At 38.4% G+C, this 19432-nt stretch overlaps 2 protein-coding genes across 12 annotated transcripts in view; both read right to left on the bottom strand.

Moving 5' to 3' along the window:
- The window catches only part of LOC128734982 (protein alan shepard), a 370743-nt gene that overhangs the window by 316329 nt on the left and 34982 nt on the right, over positions 1-19432 (bottom strand). The window lies entirely within an intron of this gene.
- Positions 3577-4290, bottom strand: LOC128734985 (adult-specific cuticular protein ACP-20-like). Its single transcript, XM_053829420.1, has 2 exons — positions 4067-4290; positions 3577-3898 (listed from the first exon to the last, which is right to left on the bottom strand). Exons 1-2 carry the CDS (start codon positions 4288-4290, stop codon positions 3577-3579), a joined length of 546 nt encoding a protein of 181 aa, XP_053685395.1.

The raw sequence follows: 19432 nt of genomic DNA, 5'->3' as shown, positions 1-19432 counted from the left end.
ATAATAACTTAACAAAAAGATAATATGACAGTAGTATTTATTTCTAAGTTTATATCAAAGTTCTACCACGATTTATTCTTAATCGGCAAAGATTTCACACAGGCACAATTTTCTTTGGCGATGACAGGGAGAAGATTCCACAATGTCCTTTATGGTGTTTTTTTTTCATTTGAGAAGTTTTCAAAAAATAGCTCGTGTTGTTTTTTTGACAGCAGAGCATACTTGAAGTTCGAAATTCAAACTTCATCAAGTTTGTATTTAGCAGTTAAGCTGCCCTTTTTTGAATATAGTCTTACGAATGCCTTCGAGATATTGGGATTTATAAATTGTGTATTTCGAAACCAGGCCGCGACGTCTTTCTTGGCTTCTTTAATCACGATCTTAAAATCCTGAAATATTATTGGAGCGTTCCGGTTGCGCACACATTAGCATAGAAACTATCTTCCGCCATGTACTGTTAAAAATTAAAAAAAATACATGTGGGACAGACATGCTTTTATTTAGCAAACGCTTGTAAATAAAAGCATAATTGTCCAATCTTCGAAATTCTGAGCAAAAAAATGCATTTGTGTTTAACTTTACAACAAAATTAATGTGGATAGTTTAATTACTAGTGTAACGTAATTTTTTCTCCGAAGAAAGTAGAATAATTCTTGTATAATGACGACAACATATATTCTCCCGTCGCAGTTGGGAAGAATGCGAATCGCAGAAAAGGTGAATTCTCTGAGCAAAAATCTGCAAAATCTAGTAGCGACCATGAGTCTGCCCGGAATGCTTAAATAACTGTTATTTAGAACGTATATTTGATTAATTTACTATTTAGGAACTGTTTTTAATTTTAAAATAATGGTTTTTTACATAATAGAAATAACTAATATTATTCAAAAATTTATAATTATTGAATACGTATTTGCTTGTATTGACTCATAAATATTCATAAAAATGTTTTTGCTTTATATAGAAACTAAAAAAATTATTGTTGGAAAATGTACGTATTATGGAGGGTACGTATTATCGAGGGTACGTACTAACGAGGGTACGTACTATGGAGGTATACCTGTAATTGATTTATATTTGTAGAACCTTCCATCATGAATTTAAATTTCCCCGTGCTTTGAAAGTTTTACCAGCGATTCAGGCTTCTTGAGTTGTTATTTGATCATGCAAAGAAATACCGAAAATACCGCTTTTTGGTCTTGGAAAAACCGGTAATTCGGTATTGAAAAATAGCCTGGTAATACCGGTAAAACCGGTTTCGGTAAAACCGGTATAGCATCCCTATTCGCCACTATAACAAAGTATGTTATTTGCAAGAAAAATTAGTCCAATTAATATGATTATTTCAATAGTAAATGAATTTCGCCGCATAACATTTATTGTATTTGTTAAAATATTTTTATTTACAATCTAATTTTTGAGATATCTGGAAATTTTGAAAAATAATTCTTAACAAAATGAGTTAAAATTTATTTCAAACGATATCAAGGCCTGTTCAGAATCAGTTATTGACTAGAATAAATTTAGCTAGAATTTTTGTTATTTTATCCACTAACCGTCGCTCGTTTAGAACAACGGTTGTTATTATTTATCTTATTTATAACAACCGTTGCTAGAAAAGTTGGTAACAAACTAGTCCATTGGTAATATAACTTGTTATAATTTTGTTGGCTCCTCCTGATCGGGAAGCGCCCTCAGATTCGTTCGACAGGACCAGTCAGGAAGCCTTCTGTTACTATTGCGCCATGGTGATTCTTACAAAATCCTTACCGTAAGCGCCCTCAGATTCGTTCGACAGGACCAATCAGGAAGCCTTCTATTACTGTAGCGCCTTGGTGATTCTTATGAAATCCTTACTGTATGCATCATCAGGCTTATATTGATTCGGAGTAAAACAACTGTAAGCGCCCCCAGATCCGTAACGTTCGACAGGACCAAGCAGGAAGCCTTCTATTACTGTAGCGCCGTGGCGTGTCTTACGAAATCCTCATTGTAACCGCCCTCAGACTCATAACTTTTGTAAGGACACAAGACCGATAAGGAAGCATTTTGTTACCCTAGCGCCTTGGTAATTCTAAAGAAATTCTTCTTGAATGCGCCTTGCATTGATTTGTGATCGACCAATTGTTAGCGCCTTCAAACTCATGTCGTTCGACAGGAGCCAAGACCAATCAGGAACCATTGATATGAAATCAAATATGATGATATTTGAATATGATATGATCAAATGAATATCCATAACGTTGGACAGTACCAACCATGCAAAATTTTGGTAGTTTAGCGCCATAACAAAACCGGACTTTGCGAGAACTGGGTAGTCGCCGACTACCAACGACTACCCTCTGATTCCTATTTAGACCCACCTCTGATTCCTATTTATTTTCCCATATAATATTCCACAATAATAATATTCTACAGAAAAAGGGATTGTTACGCAAGAAGCGGCAGTTATCTCGTGATCAAAAATGCGCAATAAATTTTTGTTCACCGCTTCTTTTTTTGCCAACTTGGATATCTAAACTTGAAGACCGATGCACCACGGTGCGGTGGCCGACTGAAGCTGATTCCGCTACGGATATATCGGTGTGCCTGCCGTGGGAATCTAGTTGCTTTTAGTTATATGTTCGTTTCCCATCAATGTCATGTATTTCACTGCAGTGCATCACTTCCGAAGCAATTTCACCCGTGGTCAAACGAAACCCACCGTAGGCCTACACCGGTAAACCGATCCACTTCACAGTTATCGATTGTAATTTCATAAATAGGAAGACCTGTCACATAGCGATCGCGTGCGTGTCTACCATGTGGTTGTTTCGCCGCTGAAAGCGACAGTGCCAACCGGCAATCGCGAAACAGATAGTACAGGAACTAAATTTTTACATTCTTATCATATGCACGCGAAACCGTATATCACCGTTCGCGCTTCTGCCGGCACGCTGCTGTTGCCATTGCCATTGATGGTGACGGTGACGATGATGAGCCTCGTATAGTACTCGTATGCTTTGCCGCCACCAAACATAAGAGGACCACCGCCACCAGTAAACCAACGAAAGCAACTCGAATTGGCACCGCACACCGGCAGCGTCAAAGCCAGCACGCGTAATCGCGATAATTGAGAGGCATACACATAAATAACACTGCGATATGATGGGGCATTTCGGGTGCGAGTGAAACAAACGCTATACCGAACGGATTCAAACACGCTGATGGCGGATCGTTCTGCAGCAGATATGGAAGCTCTTGAGGGCCCCGTTGAGAGTTCTAGTGTTTGCCTCGAATGTGAAGCAGTTTGTTGTGTGCTGCTGAACGTTTTCCGGGGATTTTTGCAATAACGAATGGGGATTTATGAGCAGATAAATTCTATCGTCGTTTTAATGGCGGCTTGGATTTGCGGTATTATTCTGGATGACAATTTCAACCGGGTGGACATAAGCCAAGGAAAGAATGATGATGCTTGTTTTCCCTAAATAACAAGTTGAAAAATCTAATCTTGCGAAATCTTTAATCTTATAGCTTATTCTATAGGTTACATAACTTGGCATCAGTTGATTTCAGTCTTAAAGCATCGTTTTTTGATTAGTTGTATTTTTTCAGTTTACTATAGCTATAGCCACCGTAATGGCCTCCTCCGAATCCGCCCAGCTCACCTCCGCCTAGACCACCGAGCATTCCTCCATGTCCGATATTTTTCACTTTGGCTTCAAAGCCGTGCTTATCATCGGCGTAGTACTCGACTATGCGCTTGGTTCCATCGGGCTCATCAAGAGTGTATTCTCCCTTGACGACATCTCCGTCGCGTACCTCCCATTGACTTTTATGGTCTCCGGTGTGGTAGTCTTTCACTCCATATTCGTACTTGTACTTCGGGTACGAGTAGTAATCCAGCCAACCCTGACGGAAAAGTAATGAGGAACAAATATTTGCCCGCCGATTCCAAGTACGAATTCAATTTAAGCTTACCTCGCCGCCGTATCCTCCTCCAATTCCACCACCGTATCCGCCACCGATTCCGCCACCGATTCCGCCTCCGAAGCCACCACCCATTCCGATACCCATTCCACCGCCGTAACCACCGCCCATTCCTCCACCCATGCCGCCGCCGAAACCACCACCCATACCACCGCCAAGTTCGCCACCAATTCCGCCGCCCATTCCACCGCCGATGCCACCTTCGCCGCCGCCGTACCACTTGTATGGGATGTGTTTGACCTCACTGATAAAACCGCTGTGCTCAATGGCCAAAGCCGCCCCCAGCAGCAGGGCAAAGGTCACCACCGAAAACTTAATCATTGTTGCACTGCCTACCAACCGACTGTGGTACACTGAGCTCAAGTTAGAATCGCTATCGATTGATTTCTGTGGTTTGTTCCGTGGATAGCTTCGTATTTATGGTAAAAATCCTATCAATTTTCTCTTTCCATATATCAAGGTCTTCAGAACGGAACTAACATGTAGCAAAAGGTTGCATTTTCCGTTGAGCGAAAATTTCACCACCCTTGTCAAGGTTGTCCGTGCAAACCTTTGCGAAAACACAATACTTTGTTTGCAGTTCGATAACCGAAAGCTATTTTTATTAATTTAATACGGCCATTTTGTACCTAACGTTATGCATCACTAAATAGCATCGACCCACCCAGTTGAGCCGCAAGATTGTTTTATTTACAGACAAATTCTGATCGCGATGTATTTGCGAAAACTGCTAAACTTATTGAAACGCTGTGCCTCTGCAGAATTGTTGCAATCACGAGAATATTCTGGTAGTATACAATTTACTAACCAGCGGAAGGTTAGAGCATAGAAACAATTAATTTTACCTCTTTTAGGTGCCAACTAAATTGCTACTAACGATTATTCACAGTGACTAACAAAACAATTTTAATGTTGATATTCCTTATTAACATTTTTTATCTAATACTGCTTTCTCGTGATATCTTGGTTTGGAGCAACTGTGAAATTATGATTTATAAGTTATATTAATAAATTTAAATAAGGACGCTTAATGCTCTTGCTTAATTTTTAGGTTTTGTATGTTTTGATGCCGAATTAACAACACTTGGGGAAGGCAAACATAAGGTTTGTGTTTTTTTTATACGTCTCGCTCCTTATCGAATATAAATTAACATCCTGTGAAACCTGTTGGAGGGCGTAAACGTCTAGTTTTATCGAACAAAAAATAACAATAACAGGACGAAATTTGCCATGATATAATATTTAATCAAGCTAGAAAAAGTGAATATTTACTCAACTTCAGCTTTGCTGTAAAACAAACTGGTTTCATTTAACGTAATGATTATCGATCGACTTAAAAACCGATATCTTAATAATTGAGTGATTTCTAACAAACATCGCTATCTGCTCTTGTTTTTTTGTTGTACCAACAATAGCAACGGTTTTGCTGTGCAGATGATGTTCAAGTTGTACCGAAACTTGTTCACGCTCTAGACTAAGCGCTATCGTTTATGGTTCATTGATTAGCCAAACACCGGAAAATCATGAAGGTCTATGTATGAATCTCGTGAGCTCAAATGCGGTGTTAATTGTGCTTTAAAACTCGGCTCTAAGCCCGCGAATCTCGCAGTCTAAAAAAATGTAATGAACTAACTGGTAACGTAAGTGTGCCTGTATAAATCTCGATATTTGTTATTTTATCACAATTTTTTCCATATTTTGCTATTTTTTTGGAAATCTTTAAAAAACTTTTTTTATTCAATACCCTTGTCTGCTTAAAGCGCTATTATACAAACAATGTAACTTTAAAACTAATGTCAATGATAATAAACAATTTTGCTTGACAATATGATTATGTTTACTTGTTCACTTTGAATTCTTATTTCACATTTCCTGAAAATTTAGTACAAAAATTGATCACGACAATAAAATTTTAAAATTTCTTGATCTTTTTTGGACACAAAATATTTCTTTTTAATTTGCCACTATATTTCCTCATTTATTTACTTACATTATTTAATTATTTATTTGTTTATTTGTTCATGAATTCATTTACTTAAGTGATATTACTATTTATGTGATTAAATTATCAATAAATGGAACGAATAAAAGTAAGTCTTGTTTATAAAATACCCTTTCCAAAAGTTTAATCATCTTCAAAGTTTTCGTCACAAGTTTTGCGGTCGTATAATTATCTTATATTTTCTTAGAAGGTTCGAACATATGCGATGACAAGTTCATAAAAATGAAATGACGTACGATGGTAACAACTTTGTTGCAAGTCAAGGTCCGTTATGAAGCGCGGAGGTTCAGAAGTAATTCCAGTGTCGGTGAGTAAATTTCTACATAAACCAGCTTTGCTACAAAAAATCACTTGGTGGTTGGTGCATTTTACAACAGACCTTCTCCATCTGGCCTTACCGCCTCGCTTGCTGCCCCTGTCTTGGCTTTGTTTCGGCTGGATTCGATGCGAACATCACCACAATGGTGGTTCTTAGTACTCTCCGTTTGAAAACACTTCTACTGGATAGCTTCTTCAAGTTTATTTCTCCCATAAATAACGGTAATTAAACGGAGCTTTAACAGGTCTTGAGAGAGATTTGATTTTCCAATTGCGTTGTTTCGAAGGATGTTACGTAGCTTTCGGCGACATTAAGTTGCTTCAGTTGCATGAGATTGTACCACGGATGGTTGATGAACGGCTCCATAATACGTACCAAAGACCCCATGGTGGTCCTTAACTTGGAAACTTGGAACTGCTACTCGAACAGCTGGAACCCCGTAAACTCGGCATTGTACTTCTTCAGGAAATCTTTCGCAAAGGAGAGAAGGTTTGGAAGATCCACGGCGGAAAGATCCAGAGTAAATGTTTATTGAGGATAAAGAGCCGTTTCTTCAATTGTAGCATCATCAACACTGGCGCGCCCAGAGGTGGGGCACCATTTCTTCAAAACATGTTTGGGTTTTGAAAATCACTAATATTTGTATCACTAAAGTAAACATACAGCAAAGCAAAGCCTAGGTACTACATTCCGTTATCGAAACTTGACCTTCTGTTTTTCTACGACAGACTTCGCAGCCAGCTGTTAGAGTACAGGACAATTGCAGGGCCAGTTGCTATGATCCTATTGACTCTTACAGCCTCTCCCAGCCGATATTCGAACATAAGATGACTGGCTTATTAGGTCAGCGTCATACCTCGAAGCCAACTGGGAGGTAAGCATACTAAACATAAAAATACCATTAAATGTCTTTAACGCAAGGCTGGAGGCAATGTACGACAGCTGCTCGCCTCGGGATTTCAAGAGCGTCATAGTGGATATCAACGCCAAGGTCGGCAGGGAAGAAATGTATAGACCGGTGATAGGACCCCATAGCCTGCACACCGACACAAACGATAACGGCCAAAGATGTATAAACTTCGCAGTTTCCCGAGGCCTACGGATCACCACGAAGCACTCAAAGATATCCACAAAGCCATCTGGAGATCACCTGACCAACGTGCAATGAACCAGATTGATCACGTTCTTATAGATGGCCGGTTCTTCTCTAACATCACAAACACACTTTCCCTAAGGGGTATGGAAATTAACTCTGATCATCACCCAGCAGCAGTATATGTGCGCTCAAAACTGTCAACCGTATACCAAACACGTCGAAGCCATCCTTCTAGGATGAACATCAGGTAGCTAGATAACCCGCAATCTGCCGAGAACTACGCGCGAATGCAGGATGGGGCATGACCTTGCTCTGAGGAACTACTCAGTGCTTCAAACCTTGAAGATGGTTGGGGCATTATGTGAAAAGTCCTGGAGCATACAAAATGATTGCTTTGATGGGGAATGACAACAAGCGGTGGAGAAAAAAAATACTTGGAAAAATTATCTGTGTATTGCCACTTGGGAGAACTTGGCCAAATACTGACGAGTAAGGAACCAATTCACCACAATCCTGAGGAGTAAAAAGCGCCAAAATGAGGACAGAAATCGTGAAGAATTAGGATAACTATTCTGAGCTAATGACTCGCGCCAGTTTTACGAGAAGGTAAACCAAACTCGTAGAGCCTACAAACCGAAACCTTGCAAGACTTGCCACTTAGTGTAAGGACAAGGGAGGGAATCGAATCATAAACGACTGTGAGGTGGTCGACAGGTGGAAGTAGTTCTTCAATGAACGCCTCAACGGTGAACTTGCAGAAGGTGGTGGAACGGAAGTTAACCTAGCACAGCCCATGAAAGATAGTAATGCCCCAGCACCTGATCTCTAAGAAGTCAAATGAGAAATCGGGTTGCAGAAGACCAACAAAGGCGCTGGTAAAAAACCGCCTACCGGCAAATCTTTATAGACAATGTCGAGAAACTCTGGCAACGGCTCTACACTGGGTTATTTCCAAGATTTGGGAGGGCGAGAAACTACCGGAGGAATGGATAGAAGAAGTGCGGTTCGTCCTGTCTGCAAAAAGGGTGATCCGGTCGACTGTATCAACTATTGCGGCATAACGTTGGTAAACGCCGCCTACAAGGTACTCTCCCAGATCCTGTTACGCTAGCTGTCGCCAATATCTCAGGATTTCGTAGGTTTCGGCTCGCGCCACTATGGACCAGATTTTTACCATCCGACAGATCGTGCAGACATGTCGGGAGTACAACGTGCCTCCCAGTTGGCTTCGAAGTATGACGTTGGCCTAAAAGGCCAGTCCTCGTATGTTCGAATCTCGACTGGGAGAGGCTGTAAGAGTCAATAGGATCGTAGCAACTGGTCCTTCAATTGTCCTGTACTTTAACAGCAGGCTGCGAAGTCTGTCGTATAAAAACAGAAGGTCAAGTATCGATAACGGGATGTAGCATCTAGGCTTGGCTTTTACATCACTGACTGTTGAGTTGATAATTCCAATTAATTTAACTTTTTGAAAGATTTTAACACCATCCTTCTTTTCTCACTATTTTTTCTTCGATCAAAACAATTATGTCGCCATCCTTGTTTCCATTTTAACTATTAACAAATGATGTGAAAAAAATCTTCCAATTTGTTTACAGAGTTATTGGCAACTTGAACGTCTAAAACTGTATCGATAAAGGATGATCGAGTTTTAAATACGTTTATATCGAAGGCTTTGCTTGTTTTGTTGGTTCTATCACCAGCGCATGTTTATTCATAAAAATAAAAGATATTATTTAACCGTAGCTAGACAAAAAATATTTCAATGAAAAACTCGGAAACAATAAGGTTATCAATTTGGCATCACTTTCCGTGTGAATACATGGCAAGGGGATTCAAACAGCTATAATTACAACGCACCTTTGAAAAAAGTTACGTTTGATTACTAATTGCCACTGATTACCAATAATTTTTGATAATCATGCTCTTGTGATTACTAGAAATTAACAATGATGATTTAAGATAATCATTGATTATTATATTGGTTGCCATTGATTACGTAAGGCCATTACAAATATTTTATAAAGTTTTTGTTCTTCCGGTGTTGGGCACTTGAAAGTGTTGCGGGCGGTGGGGTGGTGATGAAAATATGAGATTTTTTTAATCGAACAAAAAAATATGCGTTTTAAGTATTTTTACTTAAAGTTTAAACGTGGAAACCAAATCTATTCTTGCTTTTTTCATATAGGGTACGGAAGGGTATTTTTTTTTGTATGGACTCATCACTGCGACCAGTATAGTTAGATCTATTGTGATATCGCCCGGGTGTTTGCTGTATGACCTGCACTGCATTTATTTGCTATAATCGCTATTGAGTGAGCGATATGCTTATTGAATTTCATGCGTGCTTGTGTGTAATTGGGTTTTACCCTTCTTTCAATGCTTTCTCTACTTTACCCACCTTGTTTCACATGATAGCGCTGTCCCCAATTATAGCCATCCCTGGCACTGCACACCAGTGCATTTAACTATAAGGGTCTCATTTTGCACTGTCAATAGTCCTTATCGGGATAACATAGAATGCAGCATTAAGGAAGTGTAAATGAGGGGCCTGAGAATAAACCTATGCTAAAAGTCACTTTGAACATCGAATGGCTTGATTCTACTAAGATTCGAACCCACGACCATTCGCTTGCCAAAGCAGACTCGGTACGGAAGGGTATTTTCAGCCCATTAAGCGGTAGTCTAAACAATATTCAGGAATTACGTAGAAACTATATTCATTCAAGACAAGATTTTTATATCAGTTGATAGAATAATATTTACTGAATACCGGCGTGTATTTTGGTCTTAATGAAACGCTACTGAATTTGAGTAATAGTCGCGAGAAACGATGAAGTCGCTGCGGCTAAATTGGGCCCATTTTCTATAGCGGTGTCTGTGTTTTTTAAACCCGACCTGCCGAAATAGCCTGCACAGGGATTAGATGCTTTTCAAAAACAGATCAAAAGAGAGACCGATGGATAACGTGTCGGTATTGCCTAGTTACCGGCTCATTGAAGATAACTAGTTTAACAGTGACAACAGCTTGCTGCTGGCGCTAGTGTATTATTGAATCGTACATATACATACAGCACCAGAAGCAAGTGGTTGTCACTCAAATACTAGCTATGTCAACACGATAGAAGATTTTCAGGCGCAACTGCATCACATCTTGGTAGTAATGTAAATAAAGTACCATATGCTGAAATTAAAAGCAAAATGCTGCAGATTACTAATGAATGAAAATTGATTTATATTTTCATATCAGAGGGGAATTTTTGTGTTCTTCCGTGATGAAAAGAAGTAGAATTGTTCTGTGACATCATATTCACAGTTGTTTAGTTTCTAGAATAAGTAAATGTGATCATAATTGTGTGTTTTCCAAACCATCATCAAGAGTGGATATCCGTAAGCGATTGCTGCTGGTTTTTTCAGCTTAATTACGTGCCAATGGAAAAACAGTGATTTTGATGTTTATTGAATAAAATTTAGCAAATTACTTACATTTTTATGAAAATAGTTATAACACATTAAACCTCATTCGTTTCAGTATTGTTATATAGCGGCAAAGTTTTTATTTGGGAAAGCGCAGCAAAAAAAAGGTAATGTATGCCGAATTTGGTAGCGTGCTGGAAATACCCTCCCGTACCCTGCACGTTATTGTTTTTTATGCAAAAACCTGCGAAACGAATGACAAAAACGAAAGTATTTTTTTGGCGATTTTTGGAAATTCCATTGTTCGAATTTGCCACAGAACATCCCACAGAAAGTTGATTTTCTAAAAAAATTAACTTATATCCTGCAAAGTATTTGTTGCCCCCCGATTTTTCAAGACAATTTCACAGGGGGTGTGACAAAAACTTTAAAAAATATTTGCAATGGCCTAATTACAAAAATAATCTATGATTACTACGCATTTATAATTTATATGGCTTGAGACGGATTTAAAAACAGAACGACGAATTTAAAAAGTAAAACGTAGAGCCCACAGACAATTGATTTTATAAAAAAAATTTAACTCATATCCTACAAATTATTTTTTTGCCCCCCGATTTTTCATGCCAATTTTCAAGGGGGTGGGGGGGTGGTGGGAGGGGGTGACAAAAACTTTGAAAATGATTTGCAATGGCCTTATTCGAAAAAACAAAATAGGTTTTTCGGCAGACTTGTAGAAAATAAAATTTTGAGAAATTTTGTCGAAAATACTTTGGCTCTATCTCTTTAAACAAACGGTCTACAGTATGTTTTGTATGACCAACACCTAAAAACTAAAAAAATACACTTTAAAACTTTAAGTTATTATTATGACATATTCAGCTAAATGGTGTGTTTTTAAAATACAAGCAACTTTCTAGAACATAGTAGGCCTTCAAAATATCTTTAAAAAGAGTAAAGTGTATTTTTTTAGTTTTTACACACTTAAAAAACTCAGCAAAATTTGCCGAGATTTGGACAGCCGAGCGTTCGGTAAAAATTTCAGTTTTGCAAATCGACGTTTACGGATCTTCACTAACGTTTGGCATCATAAAAAATTTTACCGAACGCTCGGCTGTCCAAATCTCGGCAAAATTTTGCTGACTTCGGCATTTTTTTTTTAAGTGTATAGGTGTTGATCATACAAAACATACTGTAGCTCGCTTGTTTGAAGAGATAGAACCAAAGTATCTTCGACACAATTTCTCTAAATTTTATTTTCTATAAGTTTGCCGAAAAACATATTTTGTTTTTCCGAATAATTAAAAAAATAATTTTTTTATCTCCCTTTAGGGTGGATTAATCAAAAATTCATTTCTGTCAAAAGTTGGCTTTAATGATATACAGCAACTTTGCTAATAATAGTGTAGCATTTTGTCACGTTTTCTTTTTGAAAATGCTAAGGTTCGCGTTTTTCGCATTTTAAACCACTGTGCGCTGGTCAGGAGTTAGTGTTTCCTGATGAGAAACTCTTCATCTTGCAACAGCCGCACAATGTCCAAAATGATCGGCTGTGGGCGCTGACGTTGGCCAGCATCCCCCGTTCCACATAAACATCCCGCGGTCCCAGAGCGCCGCGTCGGTGATGGTTCGGTTCGGTGATGGTCGTATCCAAGCGTGGGAAACTTCCACTGGTGTTTTTCGAGAAACACGTGAAAATCAACGCCGCGTACTATAAGACCGAGGTTTTGGAGAAGGTTGCGGCCCCGGCACTTTGTGACATCTACGGGAAAGATCATTACGTCTTTCAACAGGACGGCGCACCGACCCACACAGCGTATATCCTCCAAGCGTGGTGTCTGGAGAATTTGACTGATTTTCTCGATAAGACTTTGTGGCCTCCCAGCTCCCCGGGTCTTAATCCTCTGGGCTTTTATGTATGGTCGTACATGCTGGCCAAGCAGAGCGAACATCAAGTGAGCACTATGGACCAATTTAAGAAGCTCATTTCCAAGATCTGGGACGAGATGTCCATGGACCAGGTGCATGCCGCGTGCGATTCTTTTGAGAAACCAAGCTCGTCATGAAGCACAAGGGGGGGGGTGTTTCCACCAAATATGTCGTAAAGATTCTTAATAAACACTGCTTCAATAAAAATTGGCTCAGAAAAGAATATCTTGTATTTTCTTGTAACTTATTGAATACCCTGTAGATCTTTCCGTAGCATAAATTCTTTTATTTGTTTTTGAATCTTTTGTATTGAAACTTTACCTTTTGTTTTTATTCGACAGATTTCGCAGCCAGCTATTAAGAGTAGAGAACAACTGTGGGGCTGCTACATTCCTATTAAACTCTAACAGCCTCTTCCAGTCTGAGTTTCCTGGGAGACCAGCAGAAATTTTAATACATTCCGCAAAACTCTACTTTTAAACAACCTTTCGTCACAATCCTGGCAGTACTCTAAGTTAACTGAGATAAGTCGTTTTAAAATAAATATGCTTAGCAATAAAAGCTTGCTTCGGCAAAGTTTTGCTGTGACTTTCTTTCTAGTTTTATAATTTGAAATAAAAACACGTAAATCTTGCATTTTGATTTAAACAAACACTATCGAGTCATTTGGCAGTGACGGGGTTCTAAGCAAAATAATTTTTCTAAAGTTATAAACTGTTCACAAAGTAATCCCGAGATGTTAGAATGTTTGGTGATTTAAACTATAATCAAATGTTTTATCGGCAATAAAGCATTAATTTAATGACTTAATCCACTAATTTTAGTCGAAATATATCAAATTTTTTATAACTTGAAAATAGACAACACAAAAACGTTTAGAAGAATTTCACTAACAATTTCTCGGCTACTTAGCCCGCTAAGCTATTACTATGAACTGAATCAATGGCACAGCTCGAAGCATTTTTTTCCCCGAATGAAAGCCATTGTGTGGGCCGACCATGTTTCGATTTTTTGACACTAAAACCATTAATTATTGTGAAGTTCATTAATGTCGATGCTCATTTATGAATGTAAACAACGAACAAATCTCGTAAACAACGAATTTTTTTTCACTGCATATAACAGTCTAATGGATAATAATTACTCCTAACCTATATGAAAAACAAAGTCGATTATTGTTACGGCCAGTGGGCGCACGAACTCTTATCAACTGCACCCCATTTACCAATGTTTTGATCGACACCTTAGAGTGAATGTTGCATAAAGCTGCGTGCAGCTCGAGGCGAAGCAAAGCGTGGGTGGATTGAAGCATATACGATCGGTTTGGTGGGTAAGAATCGGCAGAATTCGACGCTTGTAAGGCTTACGCAGCCCCGCGGTCTTCAGTGTAGCATAAAAATACATGCGTAGGAATTCTTTCTCGGCGAGGCACCAAACCCCGCCGCGGTCAATGAAGGCGAGTAAATCGATATGTGTTTTCGAATGGCGGCCTCGCAAAGGCCTTGGTAAGGGCAGCCTGAAATGCGTACCAAAATACGCGCCTGCCATGTACATATAAGCAAACCGGTACCTGCTGCTATCGAAGCGAACGTCCATTCAAGCGCATAGCTGCGGCCAGCTCCTGTCGAACATTGAACAATTGTACAATCAGTTTGGGGTGGTGAAATTTTGAACATTTCCCGCGTTTGATTACAGATTAGCTTATATCACTTTTCACTATAAAACCGTACGGCGGCCCATCCAAACCTATCAGTTGTGCCAGGTTCATCGATCTAGTAGGTTCTTCAGTCAAGCACGATTAGTTTGATCCAGTTCTAGTGTACAATGGCCAAACATTTTATCTTGCTGTTCGTTCTGGTGAGCCTGGCCGCAGTCCAAGGTCTCCGAGGAGGCGGCTTACGACCGGGAAGACTCGGTCACAGAGGTTCAAACCTGTTAGCCGCTGGTAGCCTAATCGGTCTCGGATACGGTCTAGGATCGGGAGGCTTCGGAGGATACTCTCATCCTCCAGTAGGACTGTACGCTACGCCACTAATCCATGGTACTCCGTATGGACTTGGCTATGGGTACGGTCACGGTTACGGATATGGAGCAAGACCCGTAAGTTATCGCTAACCCATCGAAGATAGAATGTGAACTAATTGAGTGTTATCATTGTGAAAATACAGCGTGGATTCCATCTCGGATACGAAGTTGGCTATCAGGGCAAACTTGGATACGTCAAGCTGAAGCGGGACAACCTGAGACACGTTCAAGTAGCTGTTGGTCTCGGTCAAGAGCAGACGCCATACCTAGGTTAGAAATAGTGTGAACCTTAGTCACAGCACCAGTAACAATACCAGGCATTATTCACACGACCAAATTAGCAAGATAAAACGTTCCCAACTGACTGACTGTTACGAGCAGGTGGTTGGCAGAATTAGTTATCATAAAAAAAAGCTTTAACCAAGCTGCCAAGTTCAAGGTCGGCTGTTTCGCCACTGGCCGCGTGGCGTGGTTGTTTTAAACCCCGTTGCAAAATCAGCCTGCGAAACAGCTCGCCCGAAAACGGTAGGTGAAATGAAAACTACGACCAGGATAGTGATTGTACTTTGTGAATATAAGGAAAGAAAAAGAAAAAACAGAAAAAAATGACGATGTCAGGAAAAAAGTGTACAAGTGTAAGTAGTTTGAATGCACCTAATACCGATAGTTACTAGACGACCGTGCAGTAGTAGGGAGTACAAGTGTTGCATAACAGTAATTCAGTTTTGCATCAGTAAACTTGCAGCCCGCTTGGGCGATCGAGTTTCCTAGATATTTAAGGCGCCGTATAGGAACCGTGTTTGCATGACTGTATAGGACAAACGTGATTGTGTGATTTTGATTTTAAATCATTATTTGTTACCTGTGGTTTACTAGGATTTGTTTTTTATATTTGTTTCCGAGGAGTTGGTTTTCCTGAAAATTGTGAACACAATGAGTGACAATAACAATACAACTGAATAACTCCTTAAACGGGTGTTTGATTCTGCTTATGACATCGTCCTTGTTGGGTTTAAATCTGAACGATTGTGTTTCTTCTGAAAGTCTTAGTGTTTATTTTATGCAGAAAATATACTCTGCTTACTATACTTATCATATCATAGCCCTAAATTAAAACATATCAACTGACTAATGGTTAAAAATCATGTCAAATTATGTAAAAACCACCCGTTTTGACATGCAAACTAAGTTATGAAAAATGTAAGTGTTTTTTAAGAAATCTTGTTTTCGCAGGAACTGGCAACATTAGAGCAGTGTAAGTAGCAGAATGGCAAAATCATTTCATTCTTTTCAGCCAAAATATCTCATCTACATTAGTCGTGAAAAGGTACAGAAATCTATGGTTGTTTTCATTAAACCCGCTTTGGCGACTTTGGGTGCCCAGACATAACCAAACGACCCGATCCGAAGAATGTTTCGATCCGAAACATCAAGTAATCGTAGGCTGGCGAATCTATTATTACTTCTCACAAAAATACCGACCGATTGGGTTGACTACTCCGGACTTTCGGATGCAACCGAACTAAAAATCAAAGTTGAAACTAGACTTGGAACTGGACTACAATTAGAGTTGATTTTGGACCTTAAATCTCACTTGACATAGGGCATACAATTAAACTTGAATTTGGTCTTAAAATTAGACATGAAATCGAACTTAAAAGAAAATGTAGATTTCATTTGAAATTGCACTTGAAATTTTACTTAGAATTGGAATTGAATAAGACTTGGAATTGGATTTGAAGATGAAATTGGACATGAAATTTGGTTTAAATTTTGCTTCAAATTAGACTTGGAATTTTAGTACAAATTGGACTTGAAATAAGAATTTGAATTCAACTTAAAATTGAGCTCAAAATTGAACATGTAATGTTATATGAAATTAAGCTTGATATTGGACATCAAACTAAACTTGTCTATTCCATTTTTCTCTATTCCAGTCCCGTTTTTCTACTAATTTTCCATTTTTTCTTCTTTTCTTAACTATTTTCTTGGTTTTTGGACGCATTTTTCTTCTTTTTCCTTCCGTTTTTCCTCTTGTTTTTCTTTTTTTTGTCCCCTGTTTTCTGTTTCATTGTTCCGTTTTTTTTTCATTTCATTATCTTTTTTTTATTTTTCAGTTCTCAGACTTTACTCAAGTTTTGTAATTTTCTTGTCCGTTTTCCATCATTTCTTTTTCTTGGACCGTTTTTCTTTTTTGTTCTTTCGCTGTCCTATTTTCCCATCCAATTTTGTCCCATGTTTTCTTCTCGTTTCCTCTATTGATTTTATTATCTCTCTCTAGCTCTTCTTCTTTTTAGTTTCTACTCTTTTTTTGATTTCTTTTGTTTTCTGTTCTGCTTTCCCTTTATTCTCGTTTTCGCCTTTTTTCTCGTTTCTTGTTTTTTTCTTTTTTGTCTTGTCTATTTGTGACGTTTTCCCTCTCGTTTTTCCTTACTTCTGCTAGCTGTTTCCTCTTTCTCTTCATTTCCTTTCCCGTTTTCCGCCCTTTGCGACCATGATTCTCTTGGTTTTCTCTTTTCTGTTCTGTTTTTCTTCTTTTTCTTCTATTTTTAGGCTCGGTTTTTCTCTTCGTTGTCAGTCTTGTTTTTTGTATTATGTTCTGAATCCTTTTCTATTTTTGTTTATTAGATATGCAACTTGATTTCTCTCACATGTTTTAACTCTCTTCTGTTCCTTTAATCTTTTTTCTAGTCCCGTTTTCCACTTTTTTCGTTTTTTCTCCTTTTCTTTGCCGTTTTCTTCTCCTTTTTTTTTTGCCGTTTTTTGCTCATGCTTTTCTCCTCTTTCCTTCCGTTTTTCCTATTTTTCTCTCGTTTTTTTATTTTCTATCCCATGTTTTCTGTTTCATTGTTCCATTTTTCTCCGTTTTAAGTCATATTATTTCTTATTTTCAATCCTGTTTTTCCTCTGGAAATGAGTAAAACATTTTTTTGCAATTCTCCTACCCGTTTTCCTTTTTTACTTCCCTTGTTTATTTATTTTTGGTTTCCAGTTTTCGTCTCTTTGTAGCACTCCTCCTTTCCGTATTTCGACTTCGTTGGCTCCGTTTTTCTTCATTTTCAAAGATTTTCAAGATACCCCGTTTTTACACCATTTTTCTGTTTGGATTAAAGCAGAGGAGCGTTTGGTGCGAAAAATGTTAGACTGAATACTAGGCAAGGTTCGATCTGCGGCTAAAAATATTTGTCACATTTGTCACATTTATTCTGTTATTGGCCCTACATTTTCCCTTTGCTCTTCCGTTTTCCGTTTTTATCTCCCGTTTAATCTTTTTCCTTGTTCCGTTTTTTCTTTTTTAGTTTTCTGCTTTTTCTATCACATTTTCCTACCTCATTTTCATTCTTATTTCGTCCCATCTGTTTTCTTCGTTTCCTCTATCGGTTTTCTTTTCTCTCTTGAGCTATTCATCTTTTACCTTTTGGTTTCTCTTGTTTTCTAGACCGGTTTTCCTTCCTTGTCTCGTTTTGAGAGAAAAAGGTTCTGTTCTGTTTACTTATCTTTTCTGTCGCGTTTTTTCTTCCATTTGTCTCGTTTTTATCTCGTTCCGTTTTCCTTATTATAGCCATTGTTTCCTTTTTCTCTTCTTATCATGACCTTATTCCGCCATTTTCTTGTTGTTCTGTTTTCTGTTCCTTTTTTGTCTTTTCTTTAATTTTTCTTCTTTTCTCTTTTTCCAATCTTGTTTTTTGTGTGCTGGCCCTTTTCGATTTTTTTTGTTTTCGTTTATTCCGTTCTAACTCTTATTATGTCCTGCTTTTCCTCCTTTTCTGTCACGTTCAGTTTTCGTTTTATCCCGATTGTCTTCCGTTTAAAATTCTCTTCTTCATTTTCCTCTCATGCTGTTCTTGTAGAGCAATGTTTCGACTGCTGCATATTTTTTGTTTATCTTTTCCTTTTGTCTTCCCTCGATTTGTGTCGTTTACTTTTTCGTTTTCCTTATTTCTGCTCGCTGTTTCGTCTTTCTCTTTTTTTTCTATCCCGTTTTGCGCCCTTTGCAGTCATGAACCTCTTGTTTTTCTCTTTTCTATTCCGTTTTTCGTCTTTTTCTTTCATTTTGTGGCTCATTTTTCCACCTCCTTTCACGTCTCTTGCTTTGTGTTCTGTTCTGAGTCCTTTTCTTTTTTTGGTGTCGTCTGTTCCGTTCTTTCCTTGTTCGTGTTCAGCTTTTCCTTCTTTTCTGTCACGACTAGTTTTTCGTTTTATCCCGTTTATCGTCCGTTTTTATTCTTTTCTTCATTTTTCACTTTTTCTGTTCTCATATTGCAATTTATTACTCTCATATGTTTCTTTTTTTTTCTTTCTCTGTTCCGTCTTTTCTCTATTGTCTCGCTTTACATCTATTTTTTTGCCTCCTTTTCAACGTTTTCCTTCTTTTTGCTCACTGTTTCCTCTTACTCTTCTTTTATTGTCCCGTTTTTTGCCCTTTGCAGTCCTGAACTTCTTGTTTTTCTCAGTTCTGTTCCGTTTTCCGTCTTTTTCTTCCATTTACAAGCATATATTTCTTTTTTTCCTGTATCGCTTTTTGTGTGATGTGCAAATGCCACCTTTTGTATTTTTGTTGTTGTCGTTTGTTCCGTTTTTGTCTTACTGTGCTCTGCTTTTCTTCCTTTTCTGTCACGTTTTGTTGTTCGTTTTATCTCATTTGTTTTCACTTTCATTTTTTCATTTACACTTT

Source organism: Sabethes cyaneus, chromosome 2 (genome assembly GCF_943734655.1).
Source record: "Sabethes cyaneus chromosome 2, idSabCyanKW18_F2, whole genome shotgun sequence".
Classification (NCBI taxonomy): Eukaryota; Metazoa; Arthropoda; class Insecta; order Diptera; family Culicidae; genus Sabethes; species Sabethes cyaneus.
The sequence above is the reverse complement of the archived record's forward strand: the minus strand, read 5'-3'. Positions and strand labels throughout refer to the sequence as shown.

What these genes read in the sequence shown, in the direction of transcription:
- LOC128734985 (XM_053829420.1), bottom strand. Translation starts at nt 4,290, where the DNA reads ATGATTAAGTTTTCGGTGGTGACCTTTGCCCTGCTGCTGGGGGCGGCT. An exon ending in GGAGGAATGGGCGGTGGTTA is followed by an intron (nt 3,899 to 4,066) that starts CGGCGGTGGAAT and finishes CTCATTACTTTT; the next exon opens with CCGTCAGGGTTGGCTGGATT.